Here is a 20,383-nt window from a genome sequence, read left to right on the forward strand (position 1 = left end):
GGATAGGGAAACTCAGACCCAGAGAAATGGTCGGTGATGGTAGAACCAGGCTGGACAGGCCCCTTTCTCTACTGGGCCTTTCTTAGGCAGCAGCTGAGGTAAGAGTTTCAATCTTCTTGCATATCAATAGCTTTTAATTTGGATAGAGGTCATCTGACAAGCCTCAAGTTTCAAATATGCTGGATTAAAACTGTTTTGCTTTTTATTACACACCCACTGGAATGTTTAAAAGAAAAAAGACTGAAAATACCAAGTGTTGGCAAGAATGTAAAGCATTCTAGCTGGTGGGAGTGTAAATCTGATCCAAACGCTTTGTAAAACTGCCTAACAGTATCTACCAAAGCTAAGCATATGCCTGCTCTGCGACCTAGCAATTCACTCCTAGGAAGTCAAGCACATGTATCCACCAAAATATAGGTACACAAACGTTCATAGCAGCTTTATTTATAATAGCTAAAACCTGGAAACAATGCAAATGTCCATTAAAAGGAGAATGGACAAATAATTTGTGGTATAGTCATACAATGAAATATTACACAGTAAAAAACAAGCAGAACAAAAACAAAAATGAATGAACGACTCAACATGGATAAATTATGACATTATGTTGAGTGAAAGAAGCCAGGCACAAAGACATACATATTGTAGATTCTGTTTATATGAAATTGAAGAATAAACAAAAACTTTTCTGTGGTGATAAGTCAGGATAGTAATTATAGGGCGGGAGATGGAGAGACAGGAAGAAAAGGGATTCTTTCACACAATGGAACTCTGGGATGCTGGGAATGCTCCAGATCTCGATTTGGGTAGTAATTATAACCAAACATCTGTAAACATCTGTAAAACTTCAGCTTAAGCTGAATACTTAAGACTTGCCCATTTCCTATATGTAAATTATGCCTTAAAAAGTGACCTATAAAGCATCTACATTGTAAAAAAGGTAAGGCAATAAAAATGCTTTACCATTTTAAAAAAACTTACTTTTAAAATTCAAGGCTCTTAAAGTTACTGCTTTCATTATTTCTATGATAGGTTGAATTATGTACAGGAGAAAATAAACATGTTCTTAATCTCAATGCATTCCTGCAGGTTGGAATTAATCTGAATAGGAGTTACAACAACATCTTTTGGAGATGCTATTTATTTATTGAGTTACAGGGGTGAGGCAACCAGGGATTGAACCTGGGACCTGGTATGTGGGAGGCAGCTGCTCAACCCCTTCAGTCACATTCACTCCCTGGAGATGTTATTTTTGGATAAAGTGAGGCTAACTGAATCAGTTTGGGCTTTAATTCAGATTATTTGAGTCCTTTATAATATGAATGAAATTCAGATATAGAGAAGCCACAGGAAGTAGATGGAAATCAAGCTGGAAGTCAGTGGATCCTGAAAGAGAAAGAGATGATGTCACCATGTGCATTGCTGTTTGGCAGGAAAGCCAAGGACCCAAGGATCACAGGCAGCCAGCCTCAGAACACCAGTCCTGGGGAAGAAAGCTTTGCCTTGCCGATGCCTTGATTTTGGGCTTCTCTTAGCCTCAAAACCATTAACCACCACACCAGGGAACCAAGAGAGTCTACAGCTGCAAACAAAATTCCACCCATCAGCCCTGTGGGATTCAAGCCCCCTTTCAGGTTAGAGGTGGAGTGGACATCGCCATCCCAAGGTCCTCAGGATGGAGGAATACAATATGGATTAGAGTGAACTTACTGGTATTCTACCAAAGAATTATTGTGACTCTAGCAATGGAAGAAACTGTATTGAAGCTGGCTAGTAAGATAGGGAGTCAATAGATGGATCTGGAACCTGGGAAAGAGTACATGTGGACATCAATAACCCCCAAGATGGCTGCTGGAAGACCCTCCCCAAGATTCTGCCATTCAGAAAAAAGACTTCTTTCGGAAGCCAGGAGAAGCACCGGATATTCCCCAAGGACTTTATCATTGGGCCCTCATGGGGATTGATAGGGGGGTAATCAATCAGAACAGCAAACAGGTGGAACTCCTCCCCTGCCATTAGCAAAGGGGTGGAATAATTAATAGTTCAAAAAGCAGGTGCAGGGAAACGGACTTTGGCCCAGTGGTTAGGGCGTCCGTCTACCATATGGGAGGTCCACGGTTCAAATCCCTGGCCTCCTTGACCCGTGTGGAGCTGGCCATGTGCAGCGCTGATGCGCGCAAGGAGTGCCGTGCCACGCAAGGGTGTCCCCCGCGTGGGGAAGCCCCACGCGCAAGGAGTGCGCCCATGAGGAGAGCCGCCCAGCGTGAAAAGAAAGAGCAGCCTGCCCAGGAATGGCACCGCCCACACTTCCCGTGCCGCTGACGACAACAGAAGCGGACAAAGAAACAAGACGCAGCAAACAGACACCAAGAACAGACAACCAGGGGAGGGGGGAAATTAAATAAAATAAATAAATCTTTAAAAAAAAAAAAAAAAAAAGCAGGCGCAAGCCCTGAATTCGCGCTCTCTCACCTGTGAATCTGTTTCTGCCCTCTGCGCACTGCTCTTGCTGTTTTTCCTCCGCCATGTGGCCACACGAGTAAAACCTGGGCATTTATAATCTATAATGGGGAATTGTAGTCTGTAAATCAGCCCGCTTGACCACTTTTCAGCCCCTCCCTCTCTACCTGGATCCATGATCTGTTATTTTCTTCCATTTCTCGTCCCCCCCTGCCTGAATAAATTACTGGCCTAACTCACCCTTGCTCTTGAAATTCATTTCTGCAGCATAGTCAAGAACCTAGACAAAATCCAGTAACAGTATCATTGACATGGAGACAGTGGCCAAGAGAGTTGCTGAGGGCAAGGAGAGGGAAGAAGAGGTGTGATATGGGGGCATTTTCAGGACTTGGAGTTGTCCTGAATGATATTGCAGGGACAGATGCAGAACATTATATATCTTGCCATAACCCACTGAATGGACTGGGAGAGAGTGTAAACTACAATGTAAACTATAATCCATGCTGTGTAGCAGTGCTCCAAAATGTATTCATAAAATGCAATGAACGTACCACACTGATGAAAGAGTTTGGTGATGTGGGAGGACTCGGGGTAGGGGGGTATATGGGATTCTCTTGTATTTTTGAATGTAACATTTTGTATGATCTATGTACCTTTAAAAAAAAAATAAATCCCTTAAAAAAACAAACCAAAAAACACCATGCACCAATAAATCCCTGTTGTTTAAGGGGGGGGAGGGAGGTATATGGGATCCTTTTATATTTTTGAATGTAACATTTTGTATGATCTATGTACCTTTAAAAAATAAATTTTAAAAATCCCTTAAAAAAAAACACAAAACACCACGCACCAATAAATCCCGGTTGTTTAAGTCACCCCATTGTATCTATTTGTTTTAACAACTGGGAACCTAAGGCAATCTGCATCAGCCACTCCCTGGTTTGCCTACCACCAATTCCTCCACACTGCAAGGTCTTCTTGCCCAGCGCTTAACAGTAGCAGGCACTCACTAGATGTTGAATTAAAGAGTGATAGAACGGGAGAGCCTTCCAGACACACCAGTCCCAAGCCCTTTTCCACCCTGATCATGGGTCCTTTATGGCACTCTTTCTTATTTTATTTTTAAGCACGACCCTGAAGAGGCGGCGAAATGGGGCCACCTGCTGATTCCCGCGTCAGCAGTTCCCAAGGTGGCGGCAGCGCGCTCTGGCGTCAGCAGCGTCTGGGCGCCCCTCCTCCCTTATTGCGCAGGCGCGGCCGCGAGCGTGGGGCGTCTGCGGGGCTGCGGGGCTGCAGGCTCTGGGGATCGCTGGTTTTGCGGCCTGCGTTTTACCGGCCCTCCCGCCGCGCACTGTCTGAGGCAGCGACGCGCAGCGAGCCGAGCCTCTCCGCGCCCTGGGCACTGTGGTCATGGAGAACCAGGTGCTGACGCCGCACGTGTACTGGGCTCAGCGACACCGCGAGCTGTATCTGCGCGTGGAGCTGAGTGATGTTCAGGTGAAGGCCGGGTCGGGGCGGCGCAGAACTAGCAGTTTCACGGCTTCCGAGCACCGCCTGGGACCCCCGTCCCCTTTGTCCGTGTGCGCGCTGGTCAGCCCACAGTGCGCCAGCGAAGTCCGGGACGCGGTGCCCACGCGGCGTCCAGACTCCGGTAGGGGCCGGCCCTCGTCGAGGCACCCCCGCCGGGCCCGGGCCCGCGGCGCTGCAGGCTCCTGCGAGTGACCCGCGAGGCCAGCCTGGGGCTGCGCGGCTGGCCTGAGCTTCCTCTTTGTTTGCTGCCCGAGGCCTGGAGCCAAAGCCTGGCCCTGGAGGTCTGGCCGTCGGGGTTTGGGTTGGCCGAGGCCCTTAATGGTCGTCGGGTCTGGGCTGTAGGGTGGCAGTGGCCTGCCGGGCCGCGGCTGGACGTCCCACGCTGGCCTGAGAGGTCCAGCAGGCCCCATGGACGTTCACGAGGCTCGCCGCCGACCCTGAGGGACCGAGCCCACCTCCCAACCGTCCAATGATGGAAATCATTCTTACTAATTAAAGAATTCAGAAAACCCCCAGGAAGTGATTTCCCCTCCATTTTTTTTCTTCTTTATTTTTAAAAAAATGTTACATTAAAAAAATATGAGGTCCCCTTATACCCCCCAGCCCCCTCGCCTCACTCCTCCTACATCAACAACCTCCATTTTGAAAGCTGTTTAAGGTCAGGTTTGCTGAGTTGCATAAGGAATTTAAGAATTATTTTCAATTACACTAAACATTTCTGTTTAATCCCATTGGCCCTCTATATGATCAAGTGGAGGCCACCTAAACATTGGAGACCCCAGGACCTGTGCAGCCAGGTGTCTCTGTCCAAACCATCTGTGATTCTGGTCTTTGAAGAACTGGAGTTTTCAGTCGGAATGTTTTTTATACTGTCACCCTTACTCCCCACTTCTCCTGGGTATCTATGACACTTTATGGCTTCCTTCACTACAGTTAGCTCTCTGTCTTCCAGTCATGCATTTATCTTTGAATTTGTTACCCTTATGTCTTACTGCCTTGAAACGTGTAGGTGCTCTCCGAATGTTGACCTGAATTTGTTGAATTTAATCTTTCCTTCTGGAATGTAAACCTGAAAGATAAAGACAGTCCTACCCAGAATACCTTTAAGTAAGCTATGGTGTTGCGTGGTTTATCATTTAATGTGTTAAATTGAATGAATGAATTATACTTTTGCGTCAGAGGTTGAATAAATGTTTTGTGCTGTCTCCCTCTGCCCTGCCACAGCGTCCTTTATAAACAAGGAAGAAGACAAACTCTTCTGTGGTTGAGGATCAAAGTCCCCATCTAAGGGGCTTCTTTCAGCAATCACTGAAAAAAAAAAATTCAGATCATGTGTTAGGACAAATCTTTTAAAGTATTTAGCTAAGCATTATGTAGATCAATCTAGAAAAACCCAGGTTGTACCCTCTCGATTTCTGTCATAAATTAGGATGTAATATTATGGAACGTTTTTGAAGTCACAGCATGAAAGATGCTTTTAAGGGGGCATCCATTAGTGGTGGGAAGGAGTGAAAATTACTTGGACAAATGAAAAATGCACCGTACTAAATTTTTTACTTTAGAGATCTGAACCTCTTACTTAAGCATGTGCTTTCCTTAATTTGCTCACAAATAATTATATTTGTTATATTTAGAAATATAAAGGAAAAAAATGGAATTTTCTTTTGGAGAGAGAAATCCTCTCTCTGCTACCTCTTGCCCCTGCTGCCCGCCATACTCTTTTGGGAAAAATTAAGTCTGTGGGAGAGATGTTTTTTCTCTTGAGTTCTTGTTTTTGTTTCTGGGGTTTTACATCTTTTATTCTGAGGTGTCTATTTCATTTCAGCTATTGTTAATTTAGGAGCAATTTATTAATATCATTCATAAAAGAAATCCTCCATCTTGGGTAAAATGGTACAAAATTACCAAATGAGTCACACAGACTTGGCTTTCCAAGGGTGTATGATCCAGAAGGAAGGATTTCATTTTTGGTTGGGTATTGTTGGGGGGGAGGTGTCTAAGTAGGCTGGGGATATGTGGGGGTTACTGTAGATTGGATGCTCTCAGAAAATGGGGGCAATTCCATGATTGGGTAACTCAGTTAATCTTATATAGAGAGAGGGGAGATAAGCACAAGGGATAAAGCTGTAATTGGTAGAGAAGTAACAGTCACTCATTTTGGCCAGAGGAGGATGGGTCGGTGGCACAGTGACCCTGTTTTCCTCTGTACTTACACGAAATGACCTTGCTTTGTTTCATTTTATCAATCTTGTCCAAGGTTGGTGTTCTGTCAGATTGTTTATGTTCAGGAGAAGTAGATGGCCTGTCTGTGAGTGCCAGGCCAAGTTCTGAAGGTCAGGGGCTGCTTCTTTTTTTTTTTTTTTTTTTCCCCCTTCCTTCTCAGTCAGTTGCTCTATGCATGGCCTTTCAGGATGAAGCAATTCGTTTATTCAATAAACATTTACAGAGTACCTACTCTATTCTGACTTTGAGTTAGTCGCGGAGTTGTTGGACAGCTCTTTAACTCCCCCTGCTTTCAATAGTGTCCTCTAGTTTATGGGTGAGTTGCAGTTTGAGGGCATCAGCTATGCCTTCCTGAGACGAGGAAACTGTCCAGTTGTCACATGTCTATTTTTTTCTTAGTTCTGAGTTTTTAATTACTTATCTTGCCATTACTTAATATCTTTTCTTCCCTATCTTGTTGACATTGTTTGGTACCCTCCCTGCACAGAATCTAGGCTCTGTATGCTGTAGTTTGAGAAGTGTGTAGTAGGTGTAGTCCTGTAGAGCTTGGAGTTAAGCAGAAAAATAAAATGGAGAATGACTTAGAATTATCAGTATAATCTTCAACAGTAACAAGTTAGTAAAGCTGTTCAGAAATGGTAGGATAAGCATCTCAGGTATACTGAGATGGAAATGGAGAAAAAGGTTACTTTCAGGATAAACATGTTGAACAGGTTTGTGCTAACAACCAAAGTTATTAAAGCATGTATTTGCTTAGCAAGGTTTTTGTTTGAATTGTATGTAAATGAAGTGCATAGTTCTGTTTGGGAGTTGTTTGAAGGATATTCTTTTTTTTTTTTTTTTTTAAGATTTATTTATTTCTCTCCCCTTCCCCCTGTTGTGTGTTCTCTGTGTCCATTCGCTGTGTGTTCTTCTGCATCTGCTTGCATTATCGGGCGGCACTGGGAAACTGTGTCTCTTTTTTGTTGCATCATTTTGCTGCATCATCTCTCCGTGTGTGCGGCGCCACTCCTGGGCAGGCTGTGCTTCTTTCACACAGGGTGACTTTCCTTGCAGGATGCACTCCTTGTGTGTGGGTCACCTTTACATGGGGGTGCCCCGTGTGGCATGGCACTCCTTGAGCATGGCAGCACTACATATAGGCCAGTTTACCACACGTGTCAGGAGGCCCTGGGGAACGAACCCTGGACCCTCCATATGGTAGATGGACACTCTATCAGTTGAGCCATGTCCGTGTCCCTGAAAGATATTATTCTTGCCTTTATCTACCAGGAGGTTGGGTAGAAAGAGTTTTAACTAAAGAGATGGGATTGGGTCCTTAATCTTCCACATGCTGTAAGATAATTCACTTAATCTTTATGAACCTCAATCTCTTTATATAAATAAATGTGAAAAATAACACCTAATTCACAAGACCAGTTTGAGGTTCGAATTGGATAATGGATTTAAAAGTATGTTGTAGGGAAGCAGACTTGGCCCAATGAATAGGGCGTCTGTCTACCACATGGGGGTCGGCGGTTCAAACCCTGGGCCTCCTTGACCCATGTGGAGCTGGCCCATGCGCAGCGCTGATGTGCGTAAGGAGTGCTGTGCCACGCAGGGGTGTCCCCTGTGTAGGGGAGCCCCACATGCAAGGAGTGCGTCCCGTAAGGAGAGCTGCCCAGCGCGAAAGAAAGTTCAGCCTGCCCAGGAATGGTGCCACACACACGGAGAGCTGACACAACAAGATGACGCAACAAAAAGAAACACAGATTCCCGGTGCTACCGATAAGGATAGAAGCAGTCACAGAAGAACACACAGCAAATGGACACAGAGAGCAGACAACGGGGCGGGAGGGGTGGTGGAAGGGGAGAGAAATAAATAAATAATAAATCTTAAAAAAAAAAAGTATGTTGTAGTGGAGTGGGTGTAGCTCTGTGCTTAAGTGCCTGCTTTGCATGTATGAGGTCCCCGGTTCAATCCCTCCTTAAGAAGAAAAGTTAAAAGTGACTGCACCAGACTATTAAAAAACAAAACAAAACAGTGTTTTGTAAATTCTAGTGTGCTGTTGAAGTGTAAGAGATTATTATTGTTATATTAAAAGTTAGATGAAAGGATTAGACACAAAGCAGTGAGACAGAAGAGAGTCTATTAGAAGAACTATCCATATATGAAAACTTAGTGTATGAAAGAGGTGAACTTAAAAAATTATGGGGGAAGGATGAACCATTCAGGAAATTGCATTGAGAGAATTGGCTATCCAAATGGTAAAAAGAGAAAATAAGATCTCCCTGCCTTATGCCATACAGAAGTCAATTCCAGGTGGGTTAATAACCTAAATGAAAAAAGCAAAACTAAAAGAAAATATAGAAAACTGTCTCTATGATAATGGCATAAGGAAGAATGTCTTAAACAAAACACATGAAGCACAGTCCCTAAGGAAAGATTAATTTGAAGACAAGCTTGGAGAAGATATTTGCAGCACATATCACTCATAAGTGATTAGCATCTTGAATATATAAAGACTACCTAGAAATAAAAAAAAAAACCCATAGGAAAAAGGATAGAGAATATAAACAGTTCAAAGTAAGAGGAAATAAGAATGGTCAATGAACCTGAGATGCTTAGGCTCAATTGTAATCAGGGACATGTAAATTAAAATGATAGGGTGCTATTACCACCTATTAGGTTGGGAAAGTTAAAGTGATATTACCAACTTTTGGTGAGGATGTTCAGGAATGTGAACTTTTTAAAAATACAGTTGGTGGGGATATAAATTGGTACACCTGATTTGGGGAACAGTTTGGTACTATTTGGGGTACAGTTTGATATAACTCCAGTTCTAGATTAGTGGTTGCCTGTAAGGATGGAATATGTTTAGGGAGAGAGGGCAATGGGATTGAGTAGCTGTATAACTCTAACCATCTCTGTTTTATTTCTTAACAGATATGGCAAGGGTGTTTGGCTGATTGCTTGAAATATTTCATGAAAGTTAAACAAGTCTAAGTTAAGGAGTTTACAACCATAGTATAAAAGCAGTAAACAGATTAAATAATTTGGAAACTATCGGGTACCCACTATAGCCCGGCATAGTGTTAGGGTCTAGTGATTCAGTGAACCACACATGTCGACAATAGATCAGCTAATAAAATAGTTACTGAGATAAGTACTACGAGGGAAATAAAATAGTGAGTAACTGGTAAGGCCATTTTAGATAGGGTGGTCAGTGAGGGCATCATTAAAGGGATGATATTTGAGGTAAGTGAGAATCAAAATAAGAGAGCTGGAGAAAAACATGGCAAGGGTGTGGTGGGTTTCAGGAATGGAAAATACGTTAGTATGTTTGGAGTGTAGTAAGTGAGGCATAAATTGAAGGAGAGATTGGAGGGGTTTGGAGGATGTAGGTCATGTAGGGCTTTGTTACCAGGGCTATAGGAAGCTATTAAAGAGTTAAGCAGAGGACTGACATAGAATTCATGTTTTAAAAAGATTACTCTGGCCATTTTGTGGATTGTAGAGAGATAAAAGTGAAATCTGGAAAACCATTTAGGAGGTTTTTGTAGTAGTATGGATGAATGATAGGGTGGATTGGTGTAGGGAACAGTGGAGATGGAGAACCATGGACAGATTTGAGGTATATTTGGAGAGGCCCTTTAGGATTTGATGGATGCATGACGAGGAGAGAGAAAAAGGAAAGATCAATATTAGATTTTTCACTTAAGGTAGATGATGGTAAAATTTTCTGTAGTAGGAAAACTGGAGAAAAGAATTGGGCCAAAATCAAGTGTCCCTTTTATGTTAGTTTGAGACACTTGTTAAACAATTTGCACGTAGAAATGTGAAGTAGTCACTTAACTGTGCAGCTGTAGTGCTCCAGGCAGTATAGTCTGGACTGAAGAATTTCATGGTATCTTAGACTTCATTGATTGTAAGACGCATCATTTTTTAACATACCACAAAGAAAAAAATGCTTCTGATTAAACTGATACATACCTTCTTGTTACTTCAAATATATGTTTACTTCTTGAAAGAACTTTTTTAGACTTATTTAAATTATCGGTGCCTTACAGCCAAAGACCACAAAGAATACGTCTGTAGTTGAGTTTATTATTTGTTGCCACATAGGGAATAATGGGCTGTTTGTGTAGGAGGGTGTTAGAAAAAGTAGATTCTAGGAGTTGGGCTTTGGTTAGGTGATTGAGGGGAGGGTATAAGAAAGCAGGAGTTTGCTTTAGATTGGATGCTGTCAGAAAGCAGGGGCAAGTCTATAATTAGGTGTTTTGTGGATGGCATAGTGTTAAGTGCTTAGACAAAATTATGCAGGAGCCTTGTTTCATTTTATCATGGTGGTCTCAGAGGAACCTTGTTTGAGGTTGATATGCTATGAGAGTATGTTCAATAGGAGAACAAATGGCCTGGCTCTGAGCATCAGAGCAGTGTGTAGTGATATTGACGTCTCCTGTGAATGTTAGATCAGTTTTGGGTGTCAGAAGCTGCTTTTGTCCTTCCTCAAAACATAGTTTTTAAGAAATCATGTATACATACTACTCTTCTGTATACATAAATATGAAAATATAGGCAAAATAAATTGGTTAAGGTATTCCTTAAAACATCTTCGCATTTCAGTATCCACACTTTTGAATCACTTTTTTTTAACATGTTATTTTTAAATATATGCATATTTTTCCACAGTATCAATCTCTGTGTCATTAAGAGTACAAGTAAGGCAGCATTTCTGAAACAATGCTTTGCTGTTATCTTTTCTTAAAAAAGATTTATTTATTTATTCCACACCCCTCCCCATTGTTTTGTGCTCGCTGTCTGCTCTCCGTGTCCGTTTGCTGTGTGCTCTGTGTCTGCTTGTCTTCTCTTTAGGAGGCACTGGGAACCAAACCTGGGACTGCCCATGTGGGAGAGAGGCACTCAATCACTTGAGCCACCTCTTCTCCTTGCTTTGTTGTCTCTTTCATTGTGTTTCCTGTTTGTGTCTCTTTGTTGTGTCATCTTGTTTCATCAGCTCGCTGCACCAACCCGTTGTGCCACCACCCTGTCTTGCTCATCTTCTCCAGGAGGCACCAGGGAAGGTGGTAGGAGGGAACTCAGTCACTTGAGCCTCATCTACTTCCCTGCTATTATCTTTGGAATATATATTTTTCCAAGCCATCAACACCTATTTTGTGAGTTCTGATGCTGGCACTTTCTGATCTTATTAGAAAATATCAACAAGAGGTTTTTGGACAAGAACTAAGACTCATAGTTCTTCCTCAAATGGTCTTTATATGGTTTGTTAAATGAAATATGGAGGGCTTCCTTTCTAAAGGCTGTTGGCCTTGAGCTATTTTTTTAAGTATATGTAGAATTTGGATCCACAAAGGGAATTAAAAGAGGATATGCCATCAACAGATGAATGGATAAACAAATTGTGGTATATCCATACCTGGAATATTATTTGGCTATAAAAAGGAATGAAGTACTGATAAATGCTACAACATAGATGAACCTTGAAAACATGCCAAGTGAAAGAAGCCAGACACAAAAGGTCACATATTGTTTGATTCCATTTATATGAAATTTCCAAGGTAGAGAAATCTATAGAGACAGAAATAGCCAGGGTCATCTAGGGTAGGGAATGGGAAGTAACCGCCTAATGCATATAGGGTGCTCTTTTAAGGTGATGAAATGTTTTGGAACTGAATAGGGGTTCTGGTTGTACAACATCGTGAATGCACTAAATGCTACTGAGTTGTTAATTTTAAGATAGTTTTATGTTATGTGAATTTCATCTCAATTGAAAAAAAGGAAAAGTACTGGTACATTCACCTACTTGTATATTATGCAACTATAAAAAAAAATAAGTAAGATCTGTATGAACTAATAAGGATTGATTTAGGTGAAAAAAGCAAGGTGCGTGTGAACATGTATCATGTTACCTTTTATGCAAAAGGGGAAATAATATAGACATGCATTTGCTTATTTTTGTAACACATATATATACATACAGAGGAAAGATATACTGGACACTGATGAAAATGATTACCTATGGGTGGTGGGTGGGAATTTGGTCGAAGGAGTGGGTTTGAGAGTAGAACACCTATTTATAAAGTTTGGCTTTGAACAATGTGAATGCTTTACATATTCAAAAATAAAATTCCATAAAAAAGGATAAAAAAGCAAATCCTGAAATTAAAATCAAACAGAATAAAAAGGACCTAACTGTGTAACAAATTAATAACATAATCATACAAATTATTAATTAATATACATAACATTTCTTCTGTAATGAAAAAATTCAGTAACAGATATGTAATGTCTCTCTGTTCAGGGAAGCCCATTAAAGATTCTGTACCCATGTTTTTTTTTTATTGGGGACTGGTCACATAGGCACCCTTTGCCAAGGCTGTACCAAAATTCCAGACTCCAGAAAGAAAACTGGTGTTCACCATAAATCACACTGTAGGCACAGTCGAGGCACAGTGAACAACCTTTATAGTTAAGGACTAGAGGAAAGCCAAGTTTCTAGATAGATGCCAGCCAAGGGCAGATCTTAGAAGTAGGCCCTTTTAAAGGTAGTGGCCTCAGGCCTCTTGTGTTAACTCTTTTCTGCACGTATACTAATCACACACACTTAAAAGTAATGCTAATGATTTGAATGAGAGATGAAACTCTTGTCTGAAAAGCTGCATAGCAGATAGTTCATTGAGTTTTGTGGTTATGTCAAAGATGATGAAAATGGGGTGGATTTATTTAACCTCAGTTCAATAAATTGAAGTATTGGGGATTCAGAGGTGAATAAACAAAGTCCCTACCATTAAGGAAGCCAGTCTAGAGGGGCAGAAAAGCAATAAACAGTAATTACAGAACAGTGTGATGAATGTTATATTAAAAGTGAAGACAGTGTAGTGAGAAAACTTTTAATTCTGATATTGGAGGTGAGGAGTTGGGAAGAAGAGTTAGTATACTGGCACAGAGACAGACCTATAGACCAATGGAATGGAGTTCAGAGCTCAGAAATTAACCATCATCTTTATGAGCAACTGATTTTTGACAACAGGGCAAAGACCACTAAGTTGGGAAAGCATAGTCTCTTCAACAAATGGTACTGGGAAAACTGGACCTCCATTTGCAAAGAAATGAAGGTGGACACCCCCCCCCCCCATACCATATACAAAAATTAACTCAGACTTCTGAAAGAGGCAGATTAGAAAGACACAGGACTCATTTCTCTTCCAGAAAAATAGCTAGAGGATAGGCAGAAATCGTCCAGAAAAAATGTTCTAAGGTTTAGGACACCAGGGGAAGGCTGGATACAACCCAGAGTGGTCTGTAGGGATCTGCCACCCCAGGAAATGGAGAGAGGGATGCAACCTCAGGCTGATTCAGTTTTTGGCCAACAGATTTGATCATCTGTGTCCCATGAGCAGTTCCAGGCTGGATAGGGCCATGCCATTGTTTGCCTTGGGAGCCAGTATGGGACTGAAGAGATCTACCCTCTCGATCACTCTCCCTACTAACTTGAACTGGTGGTTGAGGATGCAGAGGAGAGTGGAATTGTTTCCTACTTGGGAAAAAGGGAGGGCTGCCTATCAAAGGTTGGAGAAAAGCCTCTGAGAAAGTTTGAATTGTGAGGCTCTGAATAGCCTTGAGGCAGGATCCTCTGTCACATTGTTGCCAGTGTTGCAGCCAGCACACTCTGACAAGGGTTTGAAATGAGAGGGACCTCTAAGAGCACCATCTTCAGGTGGATGAAGGAAGTACATGTGAGGAAATTAAAAGCAAATAAGTAAGAGAGGCTTTTTCCAGCCTTTACAGTCTTCTTCCACATGGATCTTCGAAGCGGGTCTGCAGCCCATTACTGGGTCCGTGGCCCAGATTGGAGTAACCAATAGGGAAAATCCTAAGAACCTAGAACAGGTTGAACCAAGCTGCCACTAAATTCCTAGGCAAGAGAAAGAAATTGAGGATCAGAGTAAACTCACCATCATAATCAGCAAAAAATTACAAGCCATACTAAGAAAATGGAAGAAACGGTCCAAACAAAGAAATATATCAAAGCCTCAAATGATACACAGGATTTGAGACAACTAATCAGTGAGGTTCATACAAATCTCCTAGATCAAAGCAATGATTTGAAAGACAATATGTCTAAAAAGATAAAGGACATCAAGATGATACTGGACGAGCACAAAGAACTTGAAAACCTGAATTGAAAAATAACAGAGTTTATGGGAATGAAAGACACAATAGGTGAGATAAAAAACACATTAGAGGCATACAACAGCAATTTGAAATGATAGAAGAAAGAATAAGTGATGCAGAAGACAGAATAGCTGAAATTGATGAGAGAGAATAACAGAAAAGAATGGAAAAAATTGAACAGGGTCTCAGGATTTGAGTGGTAGCACAAAGCGCAGCAACATGCATGTCATGGGAGTTCCAGAAGGAGAAGAGAAGGGAAAAGGGGCAGAAAGAGTATTTGAAGAAATAATAGCTGAGCATTTCCTAACGCTCATGCAAGGAATGAATTTACATGTCCAAGAAGCACAGCATACTCAATCAGAATAAATCTGAATAGACCTACTCCAAGACACATACTATTCAGAATGTCAATTCTGAACATCAAAGATAAAGAGAAAATTCTGGGAGCAGCAAGGGAGAAGCAAACCATCACATACAAGAGATGCCAGTAAGAATTAGTGAAGATTTCTCAGCAGAAACCATGGAGGCGAGAAGATAGTGGTATGATATAATTAGGATACCGAAAGAGAAAAATTGCCAGGCTTAAATTCTTTTTCTGGAAAAATTATCCTTCAAATATGAAGGTAATGTTAAAATATTAACAAAAAACCAGAAACTAAGAGAGTTTGCAAAACAGAATCCACCTTTGCAGAAAGTATTAAAAGGGAGCCTTACAGCCCAAAAGAAAAAGAAGAGAGAGGCTTGGAGGGGAGTGTAGAAGACAAGATTAGAAAAAAGGATAACCAAAAGAGTAAAAAGATGAAAATAAGATATGACATGTGAGAGCCAAAGAATAAAAAGGTGGAAAGAAATAATTCATTTACAGTAATATCATCAAATTTGAATGGATTAAACTCCCCAATGAAGATATTAGCTGACAGAATGGATTAAAAGACATGAGCCATTCATATACTGCCTACAAGAGACTCATCTTGTATCCAGGAATATAAACCGGCCGAAAGTGAAAGGTTGGAGAAAGATACTCTGTGCAAATAGTACCCAAAACAGAGCAGGGGTAGCTATACTTATAATGGACAAAACAGACTTTAAATGCAAAAAACTTATAAGAGGTACAGAAGGCCATTATATGTTAATAAAGGGGACAGTTCACCAGGAAGAAATAAGTCATAAATAACTTTGATCTAACCAGAGTGCCCCAAAATATATGAGGCAAACTCTGGCAAAACTGAAGGGACTAATAAGTACCTCTACAATAAGATTTGGAGACTTCAACACACCACTCAAAGCATTATATAGAACAATTAGATGAACAGGGAAACAGAGAACTTGAACAATATGATAAACAAGCTAGACCCCACAGATATATACAGACTATTGCATCCCAAATCAGTGGGTTATACATTCTTCTCAAGTGTTCATGGATCTTTCTCCAGGATAGACCACATGTTAGGTTGCAATGCCTGTCAATATAAAAAGATTGAAATTATACAAGCACTTTCTCTGATCATAATGGAAGGAAACTGAAATCAATAAGAGTGGAAAAGTGACGGAGTCGGTGACCCGAGGGTATCGGGAATGAAAGACAAAGAAAGATTGGGTTCAGGGTATCTGAGAGCATTGATTTCTCAAGCTCATCAGACAACTTTATTGAGTCGAGGGGCTAGTGTATAACCCCTAACTTACGTGACATTCATCAGCAAATCAAGTTACCTATTACCCTTACCTCATTCTATATTAACTAATGATTGATGAACGCCAACAAACTTTACTGGAACTATTATTATAAAAATCAGTAACTATACTCATAAATCTTGTTACTCAGGTCATTCTGTTCTATATGTTATTGTTCTGCCTGTAGGTGTACTTTCCCAGCCATGATTGTGATCCGCACTGATAATCATAAGGGACAGCTTGACTCAGTGGTCAAGGAAGTAACTTGCTTCCATGGAAACAACATCCCTTTGTTTCCCACAGAAAAGGGAAAAATTAGCAAGTGTGTGGAGGCTGAACAACACACTCTTAAACAATTAGTGGGTCAAAGAAGAAACTGTAAGAGAAATTAGTAAATATATGAGATGAATGAAAACAAAAATATGGGAAGAAGACTTGGCCCAGTGGTTAGGGCGTCCGTCTACCACATGGGAGGTCCACGGTTCAAACCATGGGCCTCCTTGACCCATGTGGAGTTGGCCTATGCACAGTGCTGATGTGCACAAGGAGTGCCCTGCCACGCAGGGGTGTCCCCTGCGTAGGGGAGCCCCACGTGCAAGGAGTGCGCCACATAAGGAGAGCCGCCCAGCGCGAAAGAAAGTGCAGCCTGCCCAGGAATGGCGCCGCACACACGGAGAGCTGACACAACAAGATGATGCAACAACAACAACAACAAAAAACCCAAAAAAACAAGAATACAGCTTATCAAAATTTATGGCATACAGTGAAGGCAGTGCTGAGAGGGAAATTCATAGCCCTAAATGCCTATATTAAAAGAGAAGAATGAGCTCAAAACAAATATCTAACTGAACAAGTGGAGAAACCAGAAAAAATGCAGCAAAACAATCCCAAAGCAAGCAGGAGGAAGATATAATAAATAGAGCAGAAATAAATGATAGTGAGAACAACAACAAAAAACAATAGAGAAAATCAACAAAACCAAAAGCTGGTTCTTTGAGATCAATAAAATAGACAAACCCTTAGATAGACTAACAAAGAAGAAAAGAGACAAGAGATGAATAAATGAAATCAGAAATGAAGGGGAGGGTAGTTACGACTGACTGCAAAGAAATAAAAAGTATCATAAAAGGCTATTATGAGAAGCTGTATGCCAACAAACCAGACAATGTGGATTAAATGGACAAATTCCTAAAAACACAAACAACTTGCATTGACTCTAAAAATTACAATAACTCAACAAACCAATCAAATTTAAAGAGATTAAGTCAGTCATCAAAATTTTCCCAGCAAAGAAAAGTCCAGGACCAGATGGCTTCATGGGTGAATTCTTCTATGTGTTTTGACAAGAATTAACACCAGTCCTGTTTAAATTCTTCCAAAAAATTGAAGAGGAGGGAAAATTACCCAAAGTATTTTATGAAGCCAACATTATCCTAAAGCTAGATAAAGATACTAAAAGAAAAGAAAATTACAGAGCAATCTCTCTAATGAACATAGATACAAAAATTCTCAACAAAATACCTTCGAACAGAGTCCAACAGCATATCAGAAGATTTATACAGCATGAGCAAGTGGGATTTATATCTGGTAACAAGGGTGGTTCAACATAAGAAAATCAATTAATGTAATGCACCACTTTAACGAATTGAAGGAAACCACATAATCATCTCAATTCACACAGAAAAGGCATTTGACAAAATCCAGCATCCTTTCTTGAGAAAACCAGCTGACTCAATGGAAGCAAGTATTTGGAAATCATATATCCTATAAATGTTTAATGTCCATGATATATAAAAAGATGTTTTTTTAAAAAAAATATTTATTTCTCTCCCCTTCCCCTCCACCCTGGTTGTCCTCTGTGTCTGTTTGCTGTGTCTTCTTTGTCTGCTTCTGTTGTTGTCAGCGGCACAGGAATCTGTGTTTCTTTTTGTTGCGTCATCTTGTTGTGTCAGCTCTCCGTGTGTGCAGTGCCATTCCTGGACAGGCTGCACTTTCTTTCGCGCTGGGTGGCTCTCCTTACGGGGCACACTCCTTGCATGTGGGGCTCCCCTACGTGGGGGACACCCCTGCGTGTCAGGGCACTCCTTGCATGCACCAGCACTGCGCATGGGCCAGCTCCACATGGGTCAAGGAGGCCCGGGGTTTGAACCGTGGACCTCCCATGTGGTAGACGGACGCCCTAACCACTGGGCCAAGTCCGCTGCCTGAGATGCTTTTTTTAATGTAACATTTTTTTGTGATCTATGTATCCTTTTAAAAAAAGACAATAAAAAAATAACTCACTGAATGGACTGGAGGAAAGTATAAAATACAATGTAAACTATAATCCATGGGGTGTAGCAGTGCTCTAAAATGTATTCACCAAATGCAATGAATGTGCCATGATGCTGAAAGAGGTTGTTGATGTGGGAGGAGTGGAGGTGTGGGGTATATGGGGACCTCTTCTATTTTTTAATGTAACATTTTTTTGTAATCTATGTACCTTAAAAAAAAATAAATAAAAATAAAAAGTTGCTACAACTCAATAAAAAGACAAATGACTCAATTTAAAAATGGGCAAAAGACTCGCATAGACATTCATACAAAGAAGAAATACCTTTGGCAAAAAAAACGCATGAAAAATGTTCAACATTCTCAGTGATTAGGGAAATGCAAATCAGGGCTTCAGTGGGATATCATTTCATACCTGTTAGCATGGCCACTATTAAAAACACAGACAACTACAAGTGTTGGAGAGGATGTGGATAGATAGGAACACTTATTCACTGTTGGTTGGAATGCAGGATGGTATAGCCACTGTGGAGGACTGTTTGGCAGTTCCTAAAGAAGTTGAATATAGATTTACCACAGATCTGGCAACAATAATACTAGATATATACCTAGAAGAACTGAGAGCAGTGACATGAATAGATGTCTGCACACTGATGTTCATAGTGGAGTTATTAACGATAGCAACCCAGTGTCTATCAGTTGATGAATGGATAAACCGTGGAGTATATACACGGTTGAGTATTATGCATCTGTAAGAAGAAATGAAGGCATGAAGAATATGACAACATGGATGAACCTGGAGAATATTATGCTGAGTGAAGTAAGCCAGACAAAAAAGGACAAATACTGTATGATTGTGCTATTATGAACTAAATACATTGTGTAAATTCATGGAGTTAATAACTAGACTATGAGTCACCAGAAAATAGAATGAGGTTAGAGAATGGAAAGCTAAGAGTTAATCTGTGCAGAATTGGTAAAAAGGTTGTTTGTTAATCTCTGGCAAAGAATAGAAAAGGTGAAAGCACATCATTGTGTTTGTAACGAAGTATTTTATGTGGGTATTGACAGTGATTGAAAGGGAAAGTGTAAGGTCATGTATATTACTAGAAGGAATGCTTAAAAATGTAACATGGGACTATATGGCATAGTGAAATCTCATGTGAAATATGAATATGGGTAATATTGCATATATAAGACTGTTTTTCTTTAAAACTGAACAAATGTATGTTAATGTTACAAGATATTAATACTAGACAAAAAACCTGACCCTATTATGCTAAGTAAAAGCAACCAGACAGAAAGTACTACATATTGTATGATTCCATTTATATAAAATGAAAATATAAATAAATTTATAAAGATGGAATTAAATTAGTGGTTCTGTTGTGCTGGGGAAGGATAGAGGGATGGAATGGTGATGGCTAAAGGTTGTGGAGTTTTTCTTTTTGGAGTAATGAAGTTATTCTAAATTGTTTTGTGGTGATGAATGCACAACACTGTGATTATACTAAAAGCCATTGATTGTAGACTTTGAATGGATTGTCTGGTATGTGAATATATCTCAAATCTGCTTTTAAAAAAGTCAACTCAGAATGGTATCAAAGACCTAATTATAAGAGTCAGAACTATCATATTCCTGGAAAAAAGTATAGAGAAGCATCCTCAAGACCTTGTGTTAGGCAGTGGTTTCTTAGACTTAACAACCAGAGAACAAACAACAAAATAAATGGAACCTCATAAAAATTAAAAATTCTCATACACCAAAGGACTTTATCATGAAAGTAAAACCTACACAATGGGAAAAAATATTTGGAAACCACATATCCAATAAAGGTTTAATATCTGGAATATATAAAGAACTCCTACTACTCAAAAGCAAAAAGATAATTATAAAATGAACAGAGGACTTGAGTAGAAATTTCTCCAGAGAAGTTATACAAATGTGCAATAAGTACATGAAAATATGCTCGACATCATTGGCCGTTAGAGAAATGCAAATCAAAACCACAATGAAAACAAAAACAAACAACAACTTCACATCCACAAGAA

At 40.5% G+C, this 20,383-nt stretch overlaps 1 protein-coding gene across 1 annotated transcript in view; it reads left to right on the plus strand.

The window, feature by feature from the left end:
* Positions 1–3,698: 3,698 nt before the first annotated feature.
* Positions 3,699–20,383, plus strand: part of HACD3 (3-hydroxyacyl-CoA dehydratase 3) — a 56,080-nt gene continuing 39,395 nt past the window's right edge. The window contains exon 1 of the mRNA XM_004453138.2: positions 3,699–3,957. Coding sequence (XP_004453195.1) covers positions 3,871–3,957 — 87 coding nt within the window. The 5' untranslated portion in view covers positions 3,699–3,870. The remainder of the gene's footprint in view (positions 3,958–20,383) is intronic.

This window comes from Dasypus novemcinctus, chromosome 3, assembly GCF_030445035.2.
Source record: "Dasypus novemcinctus isolate mDasNov1 chromosome 3, mDasNov1.1.hap2, whole genome shotgun sequence".
Classification (NCBI taxonomy): Eukaryota; Metazoa; Chordata; class Mammalia; order Cingulata; family Dasypodidae; genus Dasypus; species Dasypus novemcinctus.